At 37.3% G+C, this 23,197-nt stretch overlaps 1 protein-coding gene across 1 annotated transcript in view; it reads left to right on the top strand.

The window, feature by feature from the left end:
• oca2 (oculocutaneous albinism II) overlaps positions 1–23,197 on the top strand; it is a 72,080-nt gene that overhangs the window by 33,846 nt on the left and 15,037 nt on the right. Inside the window, exons 15-22 of the mRNA XM_079461344.1 lie at positions 3,275–3,407; positions 8,098–8,245; positions 10,611–10,668; positions 11,304–11,412; positions 16,356–16,483; positions 18,141–18,200; positions 19,569–19,673; positions 23,061–23,154. Coding sequence (XP_079317470.1) covers positions 3,275–3,407; positions 8,098–8,245; positions 10,611–10,668; positions 11,304–11,412; positions 16,356–16,483; positions 18,141–18,200; positions 19,569–19,673; positions 23,061–23,154 — 835 coding nt within the window. The remainder of the gene's footprint in view (positions 1–3,274; positions 3,408–8,097; positions 8,246–10,610; positions 10,669–11,303; positions 11,413–16,355; positions 16,484–18,140; positions 18,201–19,568; positions 19,674–23,060; positions 23,155–23,197) is intronic.

Below are 23,197 nucleotides of genomic sequence, written 5' to 3'. Positions count from 1 at the left end.
TTAAAATTACGTCTGGGAAATGATACAAGCCAGACTCAAACCAGAAGAGCACCACGGCTTTTCTTTACACAAAGAGCATTTTTAAATAGTTGCACATTTTCCATGGTCCTGAACCTTCATTCATACTTGATTTCTGAGGAAACTGTCAGTCGGGATGGAACATCTTGTTTTTGTGGCCTATTTGTTTGTTTGTTTTTCTGTTTGTTGAGGCTTCGAGGTTCATAAGGGCCCCCTGCTCGGTCTCAACAGGATCTGTACGGCAGGAAAGTTGACATTTGGTCAGTCAGGCATCCATCTGTGGAGCTCTCAGTGGATCAGACATTTGTGGCAGGGTAGAAGAAGTGTTTCGGGGTCGCTGATGAGACGTCTCCTACAGCTTGTGCCTTTCTCCCTGGCATCTGCTAGGGCTGTCAGTCAAGCTTTCAGAAACCACAGCTGCCAATCACGAGTCCCCGAGCCTCGGGGAGACAAGCTTAGGCTAACTCTAGCCTTCCAATGGCCCCTGACTGCTCACTAATAAGCTACAAACCAACAGTGAGGGTCTTTTTGCATGCTGCTTCATCATTCTCTGTTCTCTACTTCCTTTACTTTTTGGAATTGATTTTTTGGCTGCTGAAAGCAAGAGAACAATGAAAGAAAGGAGTGAGGGGAGGTCTCATTTACACACCACGTGTCTCAGAATCATTATCACTGTATGACTTCTTTTAAAGACGTATTCACAATCACTACTGGTAATGCAGTGACAGAAATGTGGATTTATGCATTGACTCTGTGAGATCAGGCTTTTAACTCAATGGTGCTGGTCCATTAGGAATAAAGGGAAAATCTCTTTAATGAAACGTTATCGACAGATCCACACAAACCTAATGAGCCCCTGAGGATATTTCTTATTTTTCATACGATTCAGATGTTGGCGTTTTGCATTGGACCTGCATTGCCTCTAAAAACAAATATAAATTTGGTTGCAAATGAAAATTAGCAAATGAGCTTAAACTAGATGTGTTTATTCACTTCTATTTTTAAATTACAGGAACACAGGCCAGTAACTACACAATGATTGAACTATTGGGCAATTCTTGTTCTAAAATGTTATACCCTTCTCATTATGTCAGCTTTTTCCTCTCTTTTTACCAAACTCCCTCTGACTCATCCTCCTCATTTGTTTCTGTTTGTCTTTCTCCTGATCTCCTGTAGAGGTCACTGTACACCATTGTTCACTCCTCTAATTCACATTTATCTGATACTCTCAGTCCTTGGTAGGACTTTTTCTGTTGTTTGCTGGCTCACGCATTCATTTAAAAAAAAATTCTAATCACACAAGACAGCTTCCGTCCTTTTTGTTCTAGGATTGTTTTAAGGGTGGGGGATTTAGTACCTTGAGCCACTTTCGGAAACGTTACATTAACGCATTTTGTCAGACGCTTTTATCCAAAGCATCTTATGTTGCATTGTACTATACATTGTTAAAAGGCTTCCAAAAATAAGCGTCAATGGTTTTTTGTTTTCAACCTTTTCTTTAATTCCCAGGAAGTACTTCAGAGTCCTGGCTTGTTGCCAAATCCCACCAGTGTGTGTGTGTGTGTGTGTGTGTGTGTGTGGGGGGGGGGGGGGCTGAACTACAACAGTACTTTAATGACCATGTCCCTCACCAGGTTTCTTACAGGATCTTTTTTGGCTTTTCTTTGTAAAATGCCTCTGTAGGTCCTATGTCAGTGTCCTTAAACAGTGTCTATTTACAATGGGTTGTATTTTAGCCCTCTTTGTGGAGTCTGGATTCTCTCAAGTGCTTACTGTATACACCGTTGTGTAAATTTCAAATTTTACACTTGCTTTCCTGTAGCTTAGTGGTAAGAGCATTGCATTAACAACGCAAGGTTGTGGGTTCAATCGCAGGGGATTGCAGATACCTATGTAAAATGTATAGGATAATGCTATGTAAGTCACTTTGTTAGTATTGCTTTAAATACAAATGTCTGACTACAATTTTGAAGATACTTCACCATTTTTTCCCCCGGTAGTTACTAATTCCATGTACTGTAAACTGGCATAGCATGTCTGGTATAAGGTATGATACCTGTCATCTATCATACTACTTTAATCGACTTCATTCACTCAACCTCAGGTTTTTTAAACCTGTATAAATTTCTTTGTTCAGAGAAATATATATATAACTTGTACACAGAGAAATATATTTAGAAGAATGTCAGCAATGTTCAGTTCTGGGACATCATTCACTACGTGAAAAAAATATTGTAATTGTTTGTTCTGTTGAACACATTTAGGAAAACAAACAGTTCTGGGGCACCTTTGACCACCATTTCAATTTTCCCACTAAGACAGTCAATAATGATGACTAAAATTTTTCCAAACATCTTTCTCTGTATTCATCAAAGTACAAAGTAATTTATACAGGAATGAAATTACACGAGGGTGCATAAATGATGACAGGGTTTTCATTTTTGGGTGAACTATCCCTGTAAAGTCTCAGAATTTAAATTTTAGTATAATGTATTTCATAAAGCCTCAAAATATGTACAACCCTTTGGATAATATGGTCCATCACCTTCTTAGAATTATTAAATTATTTTGTATTTATCATCCAGTAAAAAAAATTCTTGATTGTAATCACCTAACAATCATTTTTACTGTTAGCATTTCCATTATATAAATTGCCATTATATAAATCATGTTGATATATGATATTCTTGCTTATTAGCACTTTGAATATAAAGATGCAGACATAAAATACACACAATTCCTTTCACAGATGTATTTGATAACATTACCTAATGTCTCTACTCTCTGTACTCATACATGCATTATAAAGCTGCTTTCTAACAGTGCAAAACTGAGAAAAGCAATTTAGAAATTGAACATCATCCTCAGTGGTGCTGTTTAAAAAGGCGATGTCATCTGGAGAGATGGGCTACACATGCAAGGAAACATCATTTAAAGCTAGATGTTTGGCCGTAAGAGAGCCGTGTGCTCTTGATATGAATGAAAATTAATAAATAGTCAAGAGCATTTTAAGAGGATTTGTAATACATGCAGGTGCTCATTTAAATCTCATAAAAGTGCTTAAATGCATTAAAATGCTGAATATGACTCTCTTGATGAAATGTAATCAAGGCCCCTATCCAAAGCGTATGTAGTGCTTGTGATCTCTGCCATTAACGCTTAGAATAGATTTCATGGAATACTGCAGCAAATGAATTGCACTAGTTCGTTTAGCATTTTAAAGGGTGAAAATTAACCCGTCCTCTTATTTCCACAGGGGATCGACTTTGCGACCTTTACGGGCTACATGTTCCTTGGAATCTGTTTGGTGTTGCTGACCTCCTTTCCTTTCCTGAGAATGCTTTACTGGAACAAGAAACTTTACAACAAGGAATCCAGCGAAATCGTGGGTGAGTGTTCATTAGCCTGCTTTGTTCCTACGCACCGAAACCCCATTTTGGGAACATCTTGAACGTAACCTCAGGTGTGTTTCAGACGCCACTCACACGTCCTCCTCCGTGGTCTTTCTTCCGTCATGCTCATTTGTTCCTACACACACCATGAATAATTACTTCAATGACCCAGATCAGAACGTGTGAGCAAGTCATATGACGCTGAAGGCATGCTTGACCTTCTCAGTAGATGAATCTGTGGCCTTGTTTACAGCAGTCCGTCCTACAGTATATCAGAACAGTGTTTTCAGTATATCTCACATTCAATCCAAAGCTTCTCACATGTGTCCTTTGAGTTCCTGTAACTGGAACACAGTCGAGATTGTCATGGATTATTGTAACATCAGAAATACATCAATTTATTAACCGCTCCTCCTCCCACAAACACGTTGATGTCTCTTTTCACCTCTCGGGCTCTTTCGGCTGATATTTCCATTAATCTGAGCTTGTGCTGATAGGTTTAACACATCAGTATTAAATACATAAATCCTGCTGTAGGTGACCTCTCTTAGCACCTGCAAGCCTCTTTCTTGTCTTTCTTAGTCACCGTGGATAGTGTTTTAAGGGTATTACCTTTTCCTAACAAACGGATCAATTCGTTTTGAAAGATTTTTACAAATATATAATTCAGTAAGTAATACCATCTCAACAGTGCTCTCTGGAAAACAAATCAAAATCTGCTTTATTTAAGTCACTGATCATTGGAGAGATCGTTGGGTTCTTGATCTTTGGTGTAAATGTAAACATATTTCCTTTTCTTTAAAGAGATTCTGGCTGTGTTCTTGTGGTCATTCTGGCTTGTATGTTGTCCTACCTTGACATTGTGTAACTCTTCCCAGAATTGGGCAATGTGGAATTGCATATTTGTGATATTTCAAGGGAACAGGGAACATTTAGCCTGTGTCTGAAGGTGCTAACATAGCTAGAAGGGCCATTAAAGCCGCCATAGACGGAGGCCGGTCAATACAATGCTCACCAAGTGAATCATTGCTTCACTTTCTCCTTCACTGAGAGCCCATACTTGCTCTGCTCTCCTCTTTTCTGTCTCTGACAGAATGTGGATGAATCTCCCATTGTTTCTTCCATTGCGACCAATCAACACGCTCATAACAGCACATTTATGTTCTTACGTTCTTAGAACTCTCACTGACAAAATCCAAATGTTGTTAAGTATAATAATCTTGTTTAGTTTATGAAAGTCTGATTATCTTGCGCATAGCTCAAACTCTGACTCCAGAAGCTTATGTAATCAGAGTTATATAACATAGCTTAACAATATAAATAGAATTTACATTTTAAAGGAACAGCTCTCTAAAAATGGAAATTATTTTATCATTTACTTAACATGTCTTTAAAGCCCATTTGTTTTGTTTTTGTTCCCAGAACACATATTATATATGATCTGTAATGTAATGTAATATAATATAATATTTTATAATAATAATTTTTTGTGTGAACTATCTCTTTAAGAATTAATGATATAATAGCTTTCAGTGCTTTTCACTTGGTTGGTTAGAGAATCTTCTTACTTTTCAGAAAATAATCAGATGCATCTCCGTCCTCCAGTTGTCAACGTCTCTCCACAGATGGCCATTAGCCACCTGAGCAGCTGCTCCCCCCCGCTCCACAGAGACCATCTCCTCACATCTCTCTGTTCACTTCCACACCTGAGCTCTCCCTCACACACCTGACAGAATGACAATAGCTCTTTTCACATAAAGCCCTCATTTCAGACGTCCACAGGTTCTTGGGGTTCCCTGAGAGGCTTTCACCAAACCCATGAGTCAGAATTAGAGGAAAGCTCAAAGCCTTTTTCAAACCCTGATGTTTCTTTTCTAAACGTTCTGAGATTTACAGAGTGGTTGATCATCCAATTTATGCCAGTTCTCTTGACGGATCCTTTCATTCACTGAAATTGCACAAGAGAGTATGGGAACTGAATATTGATCAGCTCAACAATACAGTGGATTTAAGGATAACAGGGAATATAGAAGTATGATTCCTAGATTACTTTGAGACATTTTACCAAGAATTTACAGTGTTACTTTTATTCTTCAAGCGTGGATGTCTTTTAATATCATAAGCTGATGATAGTCCCATATAGAAAAAGTGATGTGCGAAGGAGGAATATTTGTACATTATTTGCTTTTAATGCCCCCTCAGGTGAGGTTATTTATAAAAAATGAGGTGTATGGTACAAAATGGACAAAACACTTAACATTTAAGGTGATCACAAGTATTTATTAAAATTATTTGACAAAAAGGCAAGCTACAGCATTTCAGTAATATGGGTTTTAAATTAATTTACGAAAAATGCATAGAAAAAAACAAACATCAAACAAATAATAAACAAAAACATATTTATATAATATGTAAAAAATTACATATTTAATTGAAAATAAAAAATCTATATTTCAATAAATAAACAGACGAGGAAAGATTTGCTACAATTTTATCATTAATTTATAATTATTTTGATGATACTCTTTTTTTTTTGTTGATTTTCGTTTGGACATCACTTTTGTTGTTCAACACCACTACCGTATATCAATATCCTGAGATATATTCATATTTTAATAATTTATTTTTAGTTTTTCGTGTATTTTTTAAATACGTGAGATAAACGTAAGATTACATTAAAATAAATGTGCAATAAAACGGGCAAAACATGAACCTTTTACAGGGAAAAACTTTATTTTACTATTTATTTCTGGTGTCCAGCAGCCAAAAGATTTGACTGTTTTTACAGTTTTTCTCTTTAAGCGGTTAGAAACAGGAAAATTACAGGAAAAGACTGCAAAAATGTACACTGTGTTTCAATTAATCGTGCAAAGTTAATATAAGTTGACAACACTTGTGCTCATGGTTAAGGATGTTGGCATCAGCAAAAATACATTTAGTTTAACCCACTAGAACTATTGTTACAAAAACAGCCAGCTCTAGAGTGCATGTGAAAAGTTGTATCTCCCCAGGAGCTTTAATTGAATGAATGCATGTTTATCCTCCTCCGGTTTGAAGATTAAACAGGCAAGAACCTAAAATAACAAGAATGCTCAAAGAAAGCAGGAGGGCATGTTTTATCGGCAGTCTGAGACCCCATTTGTCTTTACCCACTGTGAGGATTGTGTTCCCTTTGTGGCATCAACAGCATGGAACTAGCATCATCCAAAACGTCCAGTCTTTTCCTCTTTCCTGTGATTATTGGCTTATCGAGTGCCTGACACAAAGAGAGAATGTTGGTTTTTTACCAGGTTGATTGCAAAGTCTAAGAACTCCGGTCCATGAGAAAAAATGACTTTTCCCCAGTTGTGCATCATGTCTGGAAATCAAGACATCCACCAGGCCTGATGTTGACCACTCAATGGCAGTCCAATTTCTAATTCTGTAAAGTCCCCACAGAGCTTCTCTTTCAAAAAATCAAACCTGCTGTGAGGCTGATATAGTTTTTCAGGCCCTCGGCATGATGCATTACTGTGTCGATTGTGATCAGCATGTTTTTCCTGTGTCAATTAGCTTCTGGGAAGCTTGCCTAGCAGCAGTACTGTCACATGGTGAGGAGTCATGCTGGAGGGCTTGTACAACACCCTGACTGTTCTATCTGCTCCTTGTTTTTCTTCTCACTTATCTTTTAACTGCCTCGGCTCTACTTTATCCTCTGCCTGTATTATGAAATAAACAGTACACATTAAAGGGAGTTCTACCAAAACAGAAAATCATATCATCATTTATTAACCCTCATGTTGCTCAAAACCTTTCTTTCAACAATAAAAACATCCATCATTATGTCAATTCAGACATAATTCTGACTGTTTTCTATGAAACTCTAAATAGCTATAATAAGGACACTTAAGCATGATAAGGTGACTTTTATCTCCAGCAATTCTTCTTTTGTGTTCCATGAAAGAATGATTCACACATGGGTGGGCAGGGCCAGCCCAAGCCATTACAGAGCCCTATGCAGAACTTTATTTGGGGTCCCCCTGTGCCCCAATACAATCGACTATTGTCAATGTTTGATTATTTGCACGCACACTAAACCTAACACACCCACTTCTATTAGTTGAAGCTGTGTTTGGGTTGAAGGAATGTCATAAATACTAAAACACATAAACCTTATTTAAGTGCCGAGAAAATACCTAGACGTAGATTATGCAACTAAAATAGGAATACTCCATACTCCACGTTCCAAAAGCTGTTTACATGGTAGATTCTTAATCTAAATTGTCTAAATCATGTTAATATTGGAATATTGTTGTCCATGTAAAGTGGTCAGTGTCAGACTATACAGATGCTCTTGTGTCTCGATTGGAGCAAATCCCTGAAGCCATCTTCCAAAACCTACCGTAGGAGAAAGTTTTAGTAGAAAGTTCTGTAGAATGTCATTGCTGTAACAATAAGACTTGTTTTTACTTGATTTGTTTTCAATTGAACAGACATTGTTAACATTTATGTCAAGTCACCTTTATTTTATTTGTGCAGCACAATTCACAGTACACACCAACAACTTTATGTTTCTTTAAAGCAAACTAACCAAGACCAAACTGCATCAATCTTTTATTAAATCTGCTTTTTTGACAGATTTGAAATTCTTATTTGTCTTTTATAGTGCTTAACACTTCATCTTGTTTTGGTTTCTGTTGTGTTGCAGAACTGAAGCACGAGATTCTGGTGTGGAGGCAGACAGCCCATCGCATAAACCCAGCCAGCAGAGAAGAGACCGCTGTCAAGTGTCTTCTCATGCAGAAGGTGCTCAATCTGGAAAGCCTTCTGCGAAAGAAGCTCAAGACCTTCCAGAGGTGCCGCTCTCATGTCTAAGCCAATCTTATATTGACTGTGATTTAGAATAGAAGTCACATCTAGCAGCAAATATACAGAACACAAAAATGAGATCAGTGCTGATTGTGTGCTGTTAAAGTAGATTTTGCAAGGTCAGCTTCTTTTCTAAGATTTTGCATGGAGGGATTTTTTGTGTGCCACTTTATCCCTTAAATTTACTAAGAATTTGTGAATGGTTCAAAGTCAGACTTGCTATAGTTGCCTAATGTACACTTTATATAAATATAGAAAGAGAACTTAAAGAACACAGATATATACTGTATATACAGTGCCTTGCAAAAGTATTCATCCCACTTCATTTAATTAATATTTTGTTACGTTGCTGCCTTATCTTAATCTACTTTAAATAATAAAAAATAATATGTTAACTTACACTCCATGCAAAATAATGACAAAACAATAAAAACAGGTTTGCATATTTATTAAAAACTTTAAACTGAAAAAAGTTCATTGCATAAGTATTCATATCCTTTTCTAGGACACTTGAAATTGAGCTCAGGAGGATTATTTTGCTTGTTGGTGTTTCTACAATTTGAGTCGAGTTAACTTGTGACAAATTCAATTGAATAAGTATGATTTGGAGCGCCACATTCCTCTCAATGAAAGGTGCAAAAGCTGAAAATGCATATCAAAGTAAAAAGCAAGACATGAGGTTTAAAGAACTGCCAGTAGAGCTCGGAGACAGGATTGTATCAAGGGGATCTGGGGAAGACTCCTAAAAAAATGTGCTGTATTGAAGGTTCACAGAGGCATGTAGCATCCATTAATCCTTAATGATAGAGGTTTGGAACCGCCAGATCTCTAACTTTAGCTGACCTCCAGTCCAAACTGAGCCATCGATAAAGAAGGGTCTTGGTTAGAGCGGTGACCAAGAAGATGATGGTCACTGGTTGAGCTCCATGATCATATATGGAGAGGGGAGAAACTTACAGAAGTACAAACATCACGGCAACACTCCACCAATCTGGGCTTTATGGCAGAGTGGCGAGACTCAAGCCTTTGCTCAGTGAAGACTTGAACTTGAAACTTGAAATATGCAAAAACTTACTTTAACTAATCTTTCAAACTGTCAGCAACAAGATTCTCTGGTCTGATAAATCTCAGCTTCATGCATCATATCTGGAGAAAACCAGGCACTGCTCAACGCCTGTACAATACCATCTCAATAGTAAAGTGTGGTGGAGACAGCATCATAATGTGGGGGTGTCTTTCAGCTTCAGGGACTGGAGCATTTGTCAGGGTAGAAGAAAGGCTCAACGGCACAAAATACAAAGATAATGATCATGAAAACCTAGCCCAGAACATTCAGAACCTTGGACAGGGCTGAAGGTTCATTCTCCAACATGACAATGATTCTTAGCACACAGCTATGAATACAAGAGTATGAATACTTATGCAATGTACAAATTTTTTATTTTTATTTTTAATACATTTGCAAAGCTGTCACAAATCTGTTTTTTGTTTTGTCATTATTGTGCATGGAGTGTAGATTGATGTAAACAAATTATAATTTAAAGTAGTTTAAGATAAGACAGCAGCATAACAAAATGTGAATAAATATACTTTTGAAAGGCACTGTATATGTATGAAAACAAAAAAGATAAATTATTGATGAGAATGTTAAATTGACGGCGCTCTATGAGGGAGTCTATTCTTCACTTGCCTTTTCACTTTGAGACAAAGACAGATGAAATAACCTTATGCAGCTATTGTAGGTAAATTAATCCTGTTTTAAGGATGTTTAGATATTGCCTCTTGTGAATAAGACAAAGCTGCTGATTAAAAATAGGATTTTTTTCCCCAGCGTACTCACCCAAGCTGCATACAAAGGCTTACGTAAGCCTGCCCATCTTGATTTTGAATTCTCCATTAGCTTTGAAACATATCCATTCACACACCATGACATGTCGAATCCAACGGTTGCCCTTACACAGAAACCCAGGATAATAAATGAGAAATAATAAACCTGTTGTGAAGTATGTAATTGTTCTCAATTGCATTGGCCCTCTGTAGTCCTTGTAGCGAGCCGACATTTTACTCATGCAGAATAATTTGGTTCTCAACAGCAGCTTGTTTTTTTATAAGAAATGCTTCTTTTTACAACAGAAATTAGATTAGTTATGCTTGAGGTTTTGCGGTACCTGTGGTTAGCTTTGATGACTGATAGATTCATCACAGAAGGCCATTTAGAGTCTCGCATGCTGGGTACAAATCCTTTGAGGTGACCATGTGAAATCATCAGCCCAACTCATTTGCACGTATCCATGCTTGCTGAAAGGATGGATTAACGCACTCTGGTTTACTTTTTTATTTATTTTTTCACAGACAAATATCCCAGGAAGACAAAAACTGGGAGTACAATATTCAAGAACTCCAGAAGAAGGTAAAGTTAATACAGAATAGTCTATGTTGTTAAACTAAGAAAATAGACTAAAAGGCCCAACACTCTCATTGGTTCACGTGTTGTAGATGTACTCCGATTTGGTACTTTAAAGTATCATTATATCTTTAAATGTAATTTTCTAGGATTGCTTAAAGGTCCATGGTATAAATTGAGCGGCGTCTAGTGGTTAGGTTGTGAATTGCAACCAACCGCTCACTTTACAACTCCCCCTTCCTTTCGAAGTACTACGGTGGCTGACACAAAACTGAGATGATGTTATATTTTTGCTTCCTTTGCAGAAGGAGATAACGTATTTACGTAAGATGCTCTGTAGAGCAGTTTGTCCATTTAGGGCTACTGTAGAAATAACATGGCGAATTCCATGCAAGGGAACCAGTGGTGTATGTAGATAGAAATAGCTCTTTTTAAGATAATAAAAACATAACGCTTCATTATATACAACTTTGAAGACATATGTATATGATATTCATTGCACTTCTATCAAAAGATCGACCAAGGAATTGGACATCTAACCAATATCTATATCCCCAAAATAAGTGTTTAGAGTGTGTCATAAGTAGTCATTGATTCATCCTAAATGTCTCTAAATGTATATTTAATGTGTTATTTTACAGCACAGAATAACTGACAAAGTCCTTCTGGTCAAGTGTCTGACTGTCTTGGGCTTGGTCATCGTCATGTTTTTCCTCAACTCCTTTGTTCCAGCCATACATCTGGATCTGGGTAAGCGGGAGACACAAAAGAGGACACAAATAAACAGGAAGCATCTGTTTCTATTATTGAACTGGTCCTGCTGTTTACACGCATCACTGTATAATTATGAGGGCCTGTTTCCTTTCCTTGTTTGAGGAGAGGAAATGAAATACACTGCTATTTTGGACTGAAAATCATAAGCGTCCCAATTCGGAGAAAATATCACATTTTATAAAAGGGTGCATAGAAATCAAAAACAGAGAAAGAAATGTTTACAAGTAATACAATCTTGCCACATCCTGACATGAACAAATTGGTGCATGTATGAATCCATCAATGTGTTGATATTGTAATTGTTTGCAGCTGGGCTTTAAATGCTGAAACACAACATAGAGCTATAACAATGGAGTGACATTGAATAATACATTCATTTTCCCCTTAAAGAATCTTTTGTTTATTATTTCTTTTTTCCTGGTTTTCTAAACAACCATACGTTTGTTGTTTAGTCATGTCACACATCTTTGTCTAACTAGCTTACTGTATGTATGTGTTTATCAAGTGTTTGTCAATTACACATGCATGTTTTATTACATACAGAGATTTTGGTCAAATGGCGTGCCTGAATTGCACACGCATGCACGTAGCACTAAAACAATTACATCGTATTTACATTTAGGCATTTAGCAGGCACGCTTTTATCCAATGCAACTTACAAGAATTAAGAGAGACTCACTGTATATTGTAAGAAATTAAAAATACAATTCCCCAACAAATCAAAGCACTGTAGTTCGGCTTTTAAATTCTCCTTAGTGCCTTACTCCTATCAAACCAGGGTCAAACGGCATGCGTAGCAAATGACTGTTATTAGACTTTCATTAGGTTGACACATCACCACTCCATTTGACCTTTGATATAGATTTTTTAATCATGGGAGCGGACACAGTGTGCCTGCCGGAGGGCAGAGATGCAGTGTGCCCACAGAGCTCCACATGACGCTCAAACCAAAAGTGCATTTATGACAATCAAGTGATTCTTAATCCCTGTGGCCCGTTTCCCATGCAGAAAAATGACATGATTGCCATCAGACGTACATGATCGGCAATTATCTAGAGAACATTTTGCACCTTTCTGTATACATACGTAAGCAACAATGAAAACAGACGCACCACTCTTTTTTTGGAGACCTATCAAAAGTTTCAGGTTGCCATGAAAATAACACGAGGCATCCCACCTCATGTTAAACAAACAATAAATTATCGGTTGGCATATTTGACCGGATATTTAAACAGAGTATTTGCCAAAAGTAGTCTTATAATTTATGGGTAAAACTTTTTTAATGAGGAAAAATGACTAAGTGCACCCTAAAGAAACGTATTATCATTAATTTGTGTTGTTAATATTCAGCATTTTTGTTTGAAATCTTAAGGGTATTATATTTTACTAAAGTAACTCTAGTCAGCACTCGAAATGGTCATTTATTTATAAAAAAGATAAGATCCGGGCATAATTTATCTCCCGAGCTGCACAAAGCTGGATCACCGAATAATGAATGAGGCAGCAGAGGAGGATTAATCAAAGTAGAAAACATACAACAGCTCATTTCTTGCCGGAACATCCAGGGAGAGACTTTATAAAGATGACACCGGTAGAAACGCATTTGCTTAAAATGAACAACATGATGAGGTGTTTGTGTCTCACTCAATGGGCCGAAATGCCAGGGCTGTTTGGGGTGTGATGAATGAGCCTAACAGGTTTCCCAACAAACTTTTTTTTAATTGCATAGCTTTCTTTTCTTTGTGCACTGCTGAAGGCCCTCGATTCCTCCTCTGTTTTCAGTTGGATGCCGCGGGGGGACATTGAAGCGGAAGGCAAATCAAAAGCTATTTTTTTGGAGTTGCGTAGTGACAAACAGTCCTGATCCCAGTGTGGAGGGTGCTTGGAAAAGATTTTTGCATAAACACATGCGTGCTGAAAAACGATGCCAATGACAAAAGTTGTTGTGTTGTGAGCTTAGACGATTAGGATGATGCACAAAAAACCCTTAAGCAGATGCACTTGAACGGTTTAAAACACACATTGATTTTCTTTCACCCTTAATAGGCTTAATAGAGTCACCTGTTAAGTAATTTCATCTTCCAATGTCCTTGCCCTTGTAGCATCTATAAATTATATTATTTGTACATTAATGGCGTTATCAATTAATCCCATTTTTGTGAACTTTTTCATTTAAACTATACCCGGTCATTTCACTGATCTTGTTATAGGACAAAAACACATACAAAGAATTCGAGCCCTTATTTATGCAATGTACAAATACAGCCTCCCCCACAATTACATCTCGATCTATATGTGGCTAAATCGCTCTGTGTCCGGTTCCTGTTGTTATTAGCTCTTCCTTATCCCTTATTAAATGATTTCCCAAGAGCCAATTGCCTGTTCCATTAAATTTGGCCAGAAGTGGAAGCATGTTGTCACCGTTCCAAATATATTTATATCATTTTTAATCATTACCTGTCTGCATAGTGTCTGCATGTGAGTGTATTTGTGCTAAATGTCAGCAGCTATAATAACTGTTTGACCATTTTTCAGGTATCTTCTAATAGAGGTGCTTCACTCATGGACAGAGTCCAGAGCCTCTGGCTGTCTGACAGCAAAATATCTCCCTGGTGCTGGTAGAAATGGGGTGTTTAGATAATTGCTCAGTAATTCACTAGTCAGCACTGAGTGGGGTGGGAGAATCTTTTGACATGAGACATTTACGCTTATCTATCATAGTAAAGTATTAGTGATAGTGTGCGATTTACGAATGCAAAGTGTATGCAGGCCACTGCATAAAGGTCTCTCTTGCTAATTTGATTGAATCTTAATCTCCTTTTTTTCAGCACAAACCATATTCTTTAGAACGGTAAAATTACAGTTTGAATCCTATAATTCTGCACAAAACATCTTGGGCCAAGTAGTTTACCAAACCAGAGATTATATATTAATAACGATTATATATTAATATCAAGATGCAGCACTGCTAGTAGGACCTACTTTGAATGGGGGTCAATATGGCCGCTCTAGTGAAGGAAGTCCCGCCTTCCAGTAAAAAGAGCCAATCGTCAATCAATAATGACTGACATTTCTCTGGCCTTTATACAGACTTTGGTGAGGCGTCATTTAGCCAACCTGTTTGGTTGAGAAACAAACGTTATGGTACCGTTGATGTCACGTTTAGTTGTTAGTCGGTTGTTAATCTATAATATATATTCGTGATTTTAGAGAAAGTATATAGGACTTTAGTCTTGCATGGCTAAAATACCTGCACGGGGCATTGCAAACATGGTTGCCAGGATTTCGTTAAAGGAATCTTTAAAGGGACAGTTTCCTGAGTAATGTCACATGTCACGTGAATCTTGGTCTCACGTAGCCAGACCTTAATATTGAAGGTCCTTCATATCGAAGATCTGGGAAATTTGGCCACTTTCACTGGCCAAGGCCCACCCAAGAGGCCTAATGACTGATAGGTAAAGCAACCAATCATGTTTAGCTTTGTGCCGCGTCATGTTTAGAGGCGTGGAAATGTCCCCGCAGTAACAGACCTGTGTACACTCACAAATGTGTCAAAAGTTAACAGCAACAACAATGTTTATGACATGCACAATTGTCCATGGTAAGATTTTGGTTCTGATGCATCCACTTGGGTAGTTAGATAAATGGATCGGAATGTCCAACTTTATTTTTGAGATACGGACATTTTGTTTTATTGCTAATCTTTTCAAGTACAAACAACGCGTCTGAACCAAAATGGTAAAATGGACAATGTATACTGTTTCGAGAATTCACAACTCATGCTACTTCCTATAACTTATTTTAAACATTCCTTCATTCATATGCCTTTATATCAAAAGGAAAGAAGAACATTTAAGAACATTCATAGGACAAAATCAATAAATGCAAAAACAACAATAAAAAAAGAACATTTGGGTAAATGGCAATAAACAGGATACTTACACAGATTGCGGATATTATTTCTGGCAGTCATCAAGGTTCTCTTTTAACCTGCGTGTTGGCTAAGTGGTTTCTTCAGCCCAACAGCACCTAGAGAAAATATTCTACTAACTGCGCTTAAGTACAAACTCTGATCCGACTGCTGGTAAATGTTCTGTGTCTCTTAGCCCGTAAACATTCATTAACTTTGCTAATGACTTCCGCAGGTTTGTTCTAACATCGGCAGCCAGTCATTCTTTTCCTCATCATACACATCAATGACATCTAATATATATCTCCGGACTTAAGCCTGCTTTTCTGTGGCTAATATAGTAAAGGCCACTGGCTGGCATGTGACGCATTCGTTGTACTGTATAATGCCTTGATGTCTAAATGGCATAGTCTTTATGATAAACCTTTACCAGTACAGGAGATGGAGTACTATAATACTAGCCTTCTGTAAATTTTGCCATATTGTTTACTGCACTACATTTTGTTCCTGACATTACGCACGTTTTTAACCCCAGAGGATTATGGGAAATTGTAAAAATTATAAAGCGTCACTGTCGGTTTACATATAACGCACAATGAAAAACCTCTTGGATGGTGTTCTGCATGTTAACACATACACACAGAGGTGAAAATGATTCAAAATTCAAAGTTATTATTGTCAGACTATATCTGGTGTCAGTGTAGCGACGTAGAGAGTGTTCATGAGAGTTTCTAATTGAATGCCGCTGTCTTCTGCTGTCTGAGATATTGTGAATGGCAGATTTTGACCCACGGTGGCGGGCTGATGAGAGTGTGCTGTGCGTGTGTGGTCATGGGAAGGCGAGACCGATAAAGATGTAACAAATGATTGATGCGTTGCATTAACCGGCGGCCGGCTGTTTTCCACAATTCCATTTACTTAAAACCTTAAAACAGTAAATAAAATTGTTTACGTGGACAGTGCTTTGCCTTGCGATCACAGCTTGTTCTGTTTTGTTTTTTCCCATCAGGTTGGATTGCTATATTGGGAGCTCTGTGGTTACTGGTACTGGCTGATATCCAGGACTTTGATATTATACTTCACAGAGTGGAATGGGCTACGTTGTTGTTCTTCGCTGCTTTGTTTGTGCTAATGGAGGTACATGAAATCCACACTCACACATATCTTAAAACATTCTGTCAATTGACCCATTACAGTGATATCTGGTCATTGATTACCGAGTTGTAAAGACAATATTGTTAGAGTTCGACTTGAGGTTAGTGATACATCATTCTTAAGGAAACAGTTTACCCAAGATGGAAATTCTGTATTCATTCATGCACCATCGAGTTTTGTATAATTTGTATACATTTGTATAAATGTCTTTGTTCTGATGAACACAGAGAAAGATGTTTGGAAGAATGCTTGTAACCAAACAGTTCTTGGCCACAATTGACTACCATGGTAGGAAAAATTGCTTTATAAATGTATTTGTTCTGTTGAAGACAAAAGAAAATTTTTTTGAAGAATTTAGAAAGGAAACATTTCTGGGGATATTTTGATACCATTGTAATTCTTCCTACTATGGTAGTCAATGGTGGTCAAGAACTATTTGGTTACAAGCATTCGCCCAAATATCTTTTTTTTATTTTCAACCAAACAAAGACATTTATACAGATTTGGAACAACTTGAGGTTGAGTAAATGATGACCATTTCTATTTTTGGCCTCACTGTCTCTTTAACAACCTATTATTTCTCTTTAGTTTAAAGGGTAGGTTATATTTAGGGATTTGGGGAAATGGAATTTTATTGGATATGATTATTATTCCAGGACTGACAAAGATATTAATTTAGGTACTTTTCAAGCATCTTTCGAAATGTTCATAATATCACATTGATTTTTCTGATACTGTAAATCACAGAACATCACAGAATTCTTATTTGTACCGCTTTTTTCTCACCAAACAGCCAAACAAATGTCCCCCCAGCTCCTGGAGGGAAGATGTTATTATGTTATTAGGGAACTGGCTTTTATTACTTAAAGGATATTAAAGAGACTAACAGGAATAAAAGTAAAATTGAGGACACAGGGAAACATATAAAACGATTAGCAATTAAAATATATTCCCAGGAAACATATTTAGTTTGAAACATTTTGATAAGATAAAAATCGAAGAAACCCCTGGAGGGTTTCTCACTAAATTGCTAGTTTTTCACGTGAAATTATATCCAACCCCTACTAGTGCTGTTGGAAAATGTTATGGATAACAGAAAATACTATAATGTTATTTTAAAAACATGAAAAGCCAATATCTGGAATAAAAGAGCAAATATCTAACGCCTAGAAATGCAAAAATGTGCATTATCATAAAATATAAAATACTTTATATTTGTATTATTGTGTTTGTGTTCATTTATCGCATAAAACTCAAACAAATAAAGAGAGAGAGAGAGAGAGGGAGAGAGAGAGAGAGAGGGAGATTTGGAGTTTAAGTAATGGGAAAGTAAGCAAGTCAGCTAGAACCGCTGGGTTGGCTGTTTGTGTTTGTTTAATTCTTTGTTTTGTTAGGAGGGCGGTATTCACACAGGGAACCCAAAACCATGAGCTCAGTGGGGAGTTTAATGCTGGTCCAAGATAAACTGTTTGTCCTCTGCATAGTCAACATTCACAAACATAAACACATACCAATGTGCAAAGCAAGTGCTAAATTTAGATATTCCACTTTCGATGTCTTAAAGTTGGAAAATTGGACCTGTCGGGAAAATACTTACTTTTTGTTTCTGTGGCTTAATTTTGTGTTTGGTGTTTTTAAGGCCCTAGCCCAGCTGCAGCTTATCGACTACATTGGCGAGCAGACAGCAGTGTTGATAAAGGTGAGTATTTCCTCCAGAAACATTCTGAACAGTCTTTAGCTCTAATCGGATGGGACTAGTTTTCCCTCAGGATAGGTTATGTGGTCAGAACCAAAATGTTTTTCTCACAAAAAATTGCTAAAATAGCACAGCAGATAACCTATGGTTCTGTAGTTCATTCAGGGCTCTTTGTCTAGAATGTCTGTGATTGTACTTTTTTCTCTATGATTTTTCTCTTTAAAATTGAAATTTGGTAACTAAAACTAGACTGCACTTCTTGTTTCTCTGCCTGCTGCCAACTGAATTATAGATTTAAAGATCCTTTTTGCCAACTTTCTGGGTAAAAGGGCAGTTGTTGGTTCATACTGCTGGCTTCTTATCCAAAGAAAAAAGATGATTCATGCAATGAGAAAAGATCTGAATGACTTAAGTAATCTCAATGAATTCTCTGTCTAATAAGCATCTTGATATGCAACACCTGTGTTGGATGGATTACCTCGGCAAAGGAGAAGTGCTCACTAACACAGATCTAGACAGATTTGTGAACAATATTTGAGAGAAATATTCCTTTTGTGTACATAGAAAAAGTCTTAGATCTTTTGAGATCACTACGACATCCAGTATAAGTGATTTTTACTCAGACATCATGTAGAAAACTAATCCAGTTCAAATAGTGTTTTCGTTTGTGTTTTATGTGCTACTATATCTTTTATTTGATCATAAATGGATGATACAGTAATTCTGAAAGCATTTCAAAACACAAAAAGTAAAGTACACTGTAAACCAGCCAAGTGCACATCAATAAACAGCGTAACCGGCTGAAATTGTTGTTATTCTAGATTAAAGTGAAGCTATATGAGTTGTAGAGATTTCCACAGGCCTGTATGTGTCCAACTCCGCCTGGCTGGCGATCACACTTTGATAGACCCGTCAGCTTGCGTTTGGTGTGTGGGCATTTTACAATCACAGTAATTGCTCATGACAGGTGTTGCTGCGGAGCTCTGATGCATTCAATCGAACCGCCGTCACCGGTACCTAGAACCCCAAAATCTGACCAGATAGATGAATAACTAAAGCAAGAACTACAAAACACTAGAAAATGACAACGTTTTGATAAACATCTTTTGTACACACTTATAATAAACTACAGTGTATTTACTGAAAAACAGGCATGTTGTGGGGAAGCGCGTGTTTTTTGTGTGTGAAAGCAGCGGACCGTGAAATAATGAATTCAGTGTGACTGTCTTGAACACATTGTCTCTGAAGTCTCTGTGTTGGCATCCACAGGCCTTTGTAATCCTGACAGAGAGATCGAAGAGGGCTATGTGTCCGTTCAGTACGGAAGCAGTGTTTGGTTGTGACATATTTTATTGTTACCTTCTACAACAGGCTGTGCCAGAGGATGAGCGGTTGGCCATCGCCATCATTTTGGTCATGTGGGTCTCAGCACTGGCCTCTTCTCTCATAGACAACATACCCTTTACTGCAGCTATGGTGAGTGGTGCACACACTCACTCCTTAGTTACACAGACATACGACTGAAATCAATTAAATCCTTTGACAAAAATATTTAGATGACTTTATTTTCCATCACGCAACTTTAGGAAAAGTTTGTCACACAACTTTACTATTCTGGTATTATTCTGATATGAATGCAGCTGGTGAACACGACAAAACATTTTTATACACATTGGACATTGGCATAGATGTAAAAAATGAGATTTTGGACCTGGGTCTACCGGTTAATATCTAAATATGGTGTTAGAATTAAATGAGTTTTACAGTATGTAAGTAAGAAATTACAGATAAATAAATTAAATTACAAAAAGGCATTTTGTACTTTTATTTGTTGAGTATGCAATACGCTGCAGGACACTGCTGTCACACGCCATGTCATCCACCCACATTCTGTTAATAATAGGTCAGAATAGAACATGTAATCCTCTATAGTCACCTCAAGTGCACGAAGAACACAGGCAAGTCATGATTCCTTTATCAGAGCGGCGTGTGAATCATGTGGATCGTGAAGGGACACGTGCTGCAAGCTGATATGATGAACATGGCACCAAACAGACAGAGCCGTGCTGCCGATCACTCACTGCCAAATGAGCAGAAGGGAAGAATGCAGGGCAGATGAAGAGACAACTTCACCCCAGAAATCACTTAGCATTTCAAAAGCCTTTTCATTTCCGCTTTCTCCAGAAATGTTCCACTCATATCTCTTGCTCTGTTTTGCCCTCTTTCCTCTCTCGCCCTGTGCTAAACTACATAGAGTACTTTGCAGTTGTGTTACCTGAATGGCAAATTGACTTTTGGATTTTGGTTTTGGTAAGAATACACTTAAATATTATAATTCTATGCACAACTTATATGATAGTAATACGTTAATAAATGTTGAGGGAAATACACTTTTACAGTAGATGATGTAAATGGTGACCATTAAATCGTGAGGAAGCATAAAAACTTGATGTCTAAATGTTCATCCATCCATACTATGAATTTATGTCCTGTAGTCCTCCGTCTCATTTTTAAAATAGTTTTTCTGTATCATTCTCTTTTCTTGTCAAGGACAGATAAACAATTAAATATACTCAACGTCTCAGAAATAAAGAAAACCCTCTCAGTAGTTCCCCAGCATGCCCTCTCAGAATATGGACTTAAAACGACACTCGGACATGCACTTCAGTATCTCTGCTGTATCATCCTTTAATAGAAAAAATATTGTCTTGTATTCTTTGCGTGTTCCTTTATTAAAGGGAAAGTTCACCCAAAAATTTTAATTCTGTTATCATTTACTCGCCTTTGAGTCCAAATCTGTATACATTTTGTTGTTCTGATGAACACAGAGAAAGATATTTGGAAGAATGCTTGTAACCAAACCGATCTTGGACCCCACCGACTACCATAGTAGGAAAAGTTGGTTTATATTTTTTTGGTTCTGTTCAATACAAAAAATATATTTTGAAGAATGTAGGAAAGCAAACAGTTCCGGGGCACTTTTGACTACCATTGAAATTTCCTATGGAAGTCAATGGGGTCCAAGAACTGTTTGGTTACAAGCATTCATCCAAATAGTTTTCTCTGTGTTCAACCAAACAAAGGAATTGATATAGGATTGGAACAACTAGAGAGAGAGAGAGAGAGAGAGTAGTTCATGACAGAATCATCAATTTGGGATGAACTATCCCTTTAACTTTTTTGTATAATGCTAATGCTGTGTTTGACATCATCTCAGAAATGTTTCTAACTGTTTTTCCCCACATATGGCTAGTCATCCATTCAATTATTTGAAGTATTGATAAAAAATGTGCCATGGATAAAACAATTTTTAAATTGGCCATTATGTGTTCTATCCGTCCTTTAGGCTCTGATTTACCATGCATGGCGTGTTCAGTGTTCAGGTGTGCCTTTTCAAACATGACACAATCACTTGTGTCCACATGGAGCATTGAGCATCTGATATGAAGATCAATACAGTGTCTAGAAACAATCTATCCTGTCCCTGGACTAGAATTATCTCTGATCATATATTCACAGGCAGGGTCATGTCTGTCTAACTTCATGCCATTTTTTTAGATATTTAATATTAGATATTTTGTCTCCCGGGCTATTTGTGCGGTTACTTGACAGGAAACTAAATTGCAATAAGCTTGGAATAAATTGCAGTACCAAGTACTTTAGATTTAACATTTTTCATTGTTCACACCTCCACAGTGATATGTACAGTGGATTTGCATCTGTGGGACAAGCACTGCACCCTTCTATCTGGTATATACAGTAAAAAAGGATACATTCTTTATCTTTATCATTTTTGTAAAAGAATCGCTGTTTATGTGCAGACAACATAATAATTGGTTTACACCTGTTAATGATCAAGCAGCCCTAATAAACCGACTAATATATGATTACTGAGGCCATGCACGATACCTTTAAGGTTGTTTCTATGCAACATCACGTCAAGATACTCCAGATTAAAATATTCTATTTGCGCTCCATTGGAAACTGCTAAAAACTGCTATTTTCTTGTCAGCACAAGTGTACGATTGCTTTGGCTCTTGGTGCCCTCCCATCCACGATGGCAATACCACAGCTGAACGAACCGGATGGCAAATGTAGTAGAAAATATAATCACAGTTGTGCTGTGTAATTTATTCAAGTCGATTGACGCTCAATCCGCTGTTAGCTGGGAGACCAGCCTGTAGTGTCCAAGTGGCTGCACATCGAATTCTCCAAAGCAGAAGGCATTTTCTGCAAATATGCTTTCTTTATGCCACGCTGGTGAGAACCTAATGCTAGTAAACTTATGCATGTGTGTTTGTTGTTGTAGCCACAGGGAGGCATTTTCAGCCTCTTGTCATTATATGTTCATGCTAGGTACTGGGGGATGTGTCTCTTTCCTCCCAGGTTTCTTGCCTGGGTTTTAAGCAATGATGTTTGGAGCGTATCATTTGATTTGCTGTTTATTCAAGTAATGTGTCTGTAAAAAATAAAGAATGAATGCAAAAGAAAATGTAATGTAACCCGATATTGATTTTCGTGTCCCTGCTGTAAAGGAATATGACTCAATCTGCTAATAGGTTGGACGGCTGTCAGAATAATTGAACGTAACACTTTTCATGACCCTGGCTTTCACAGTGTTTGAATCTTGACATATGGTGAATTACAATCGCCATTGCTCATTTTACTTTGATCAGACATGTAAAGTGCACTCGGTAACTTATATTTACAGTGTTGATATGTCAGTCATCTTTTTACTGACACCTTACCGTGTGGATGCGGCAATATACATTTTAAAATTGTGCAAAATGGCAAACTTTCTTGAAGAAAACACATTGAATGCAAATGATAGTTAAATGAACAGTCTGCAATCTTTTTTGACAGATTCCAGTGCTTATAAACCTCAGTCAAGATGCAGACGTCAACCTGCCCATTAAACCGCTCATTTTTGCATTAGCTATGGGAGCTTGTCTTGGAGGTAGGTTACATTTTCAACATTTCTATTTAGATTTTATATCACT

This window comes from Barbatula barbatula (genome assembly GCF_947034865.1).
Source record: "Barbatula barbatula genome assembly, chromosome: 7".
Classification (NCBI taxonomy): domain Eukaryota; kingdom Metazoa; phylum Chordata; class Actinopteri; order Cypriniformes; family Nemacheilidae; genus Barbatula; species Barbatula barbatula.
This window is presented reverse-complemented; position numbering and strand designations above follow the sequence as displayed.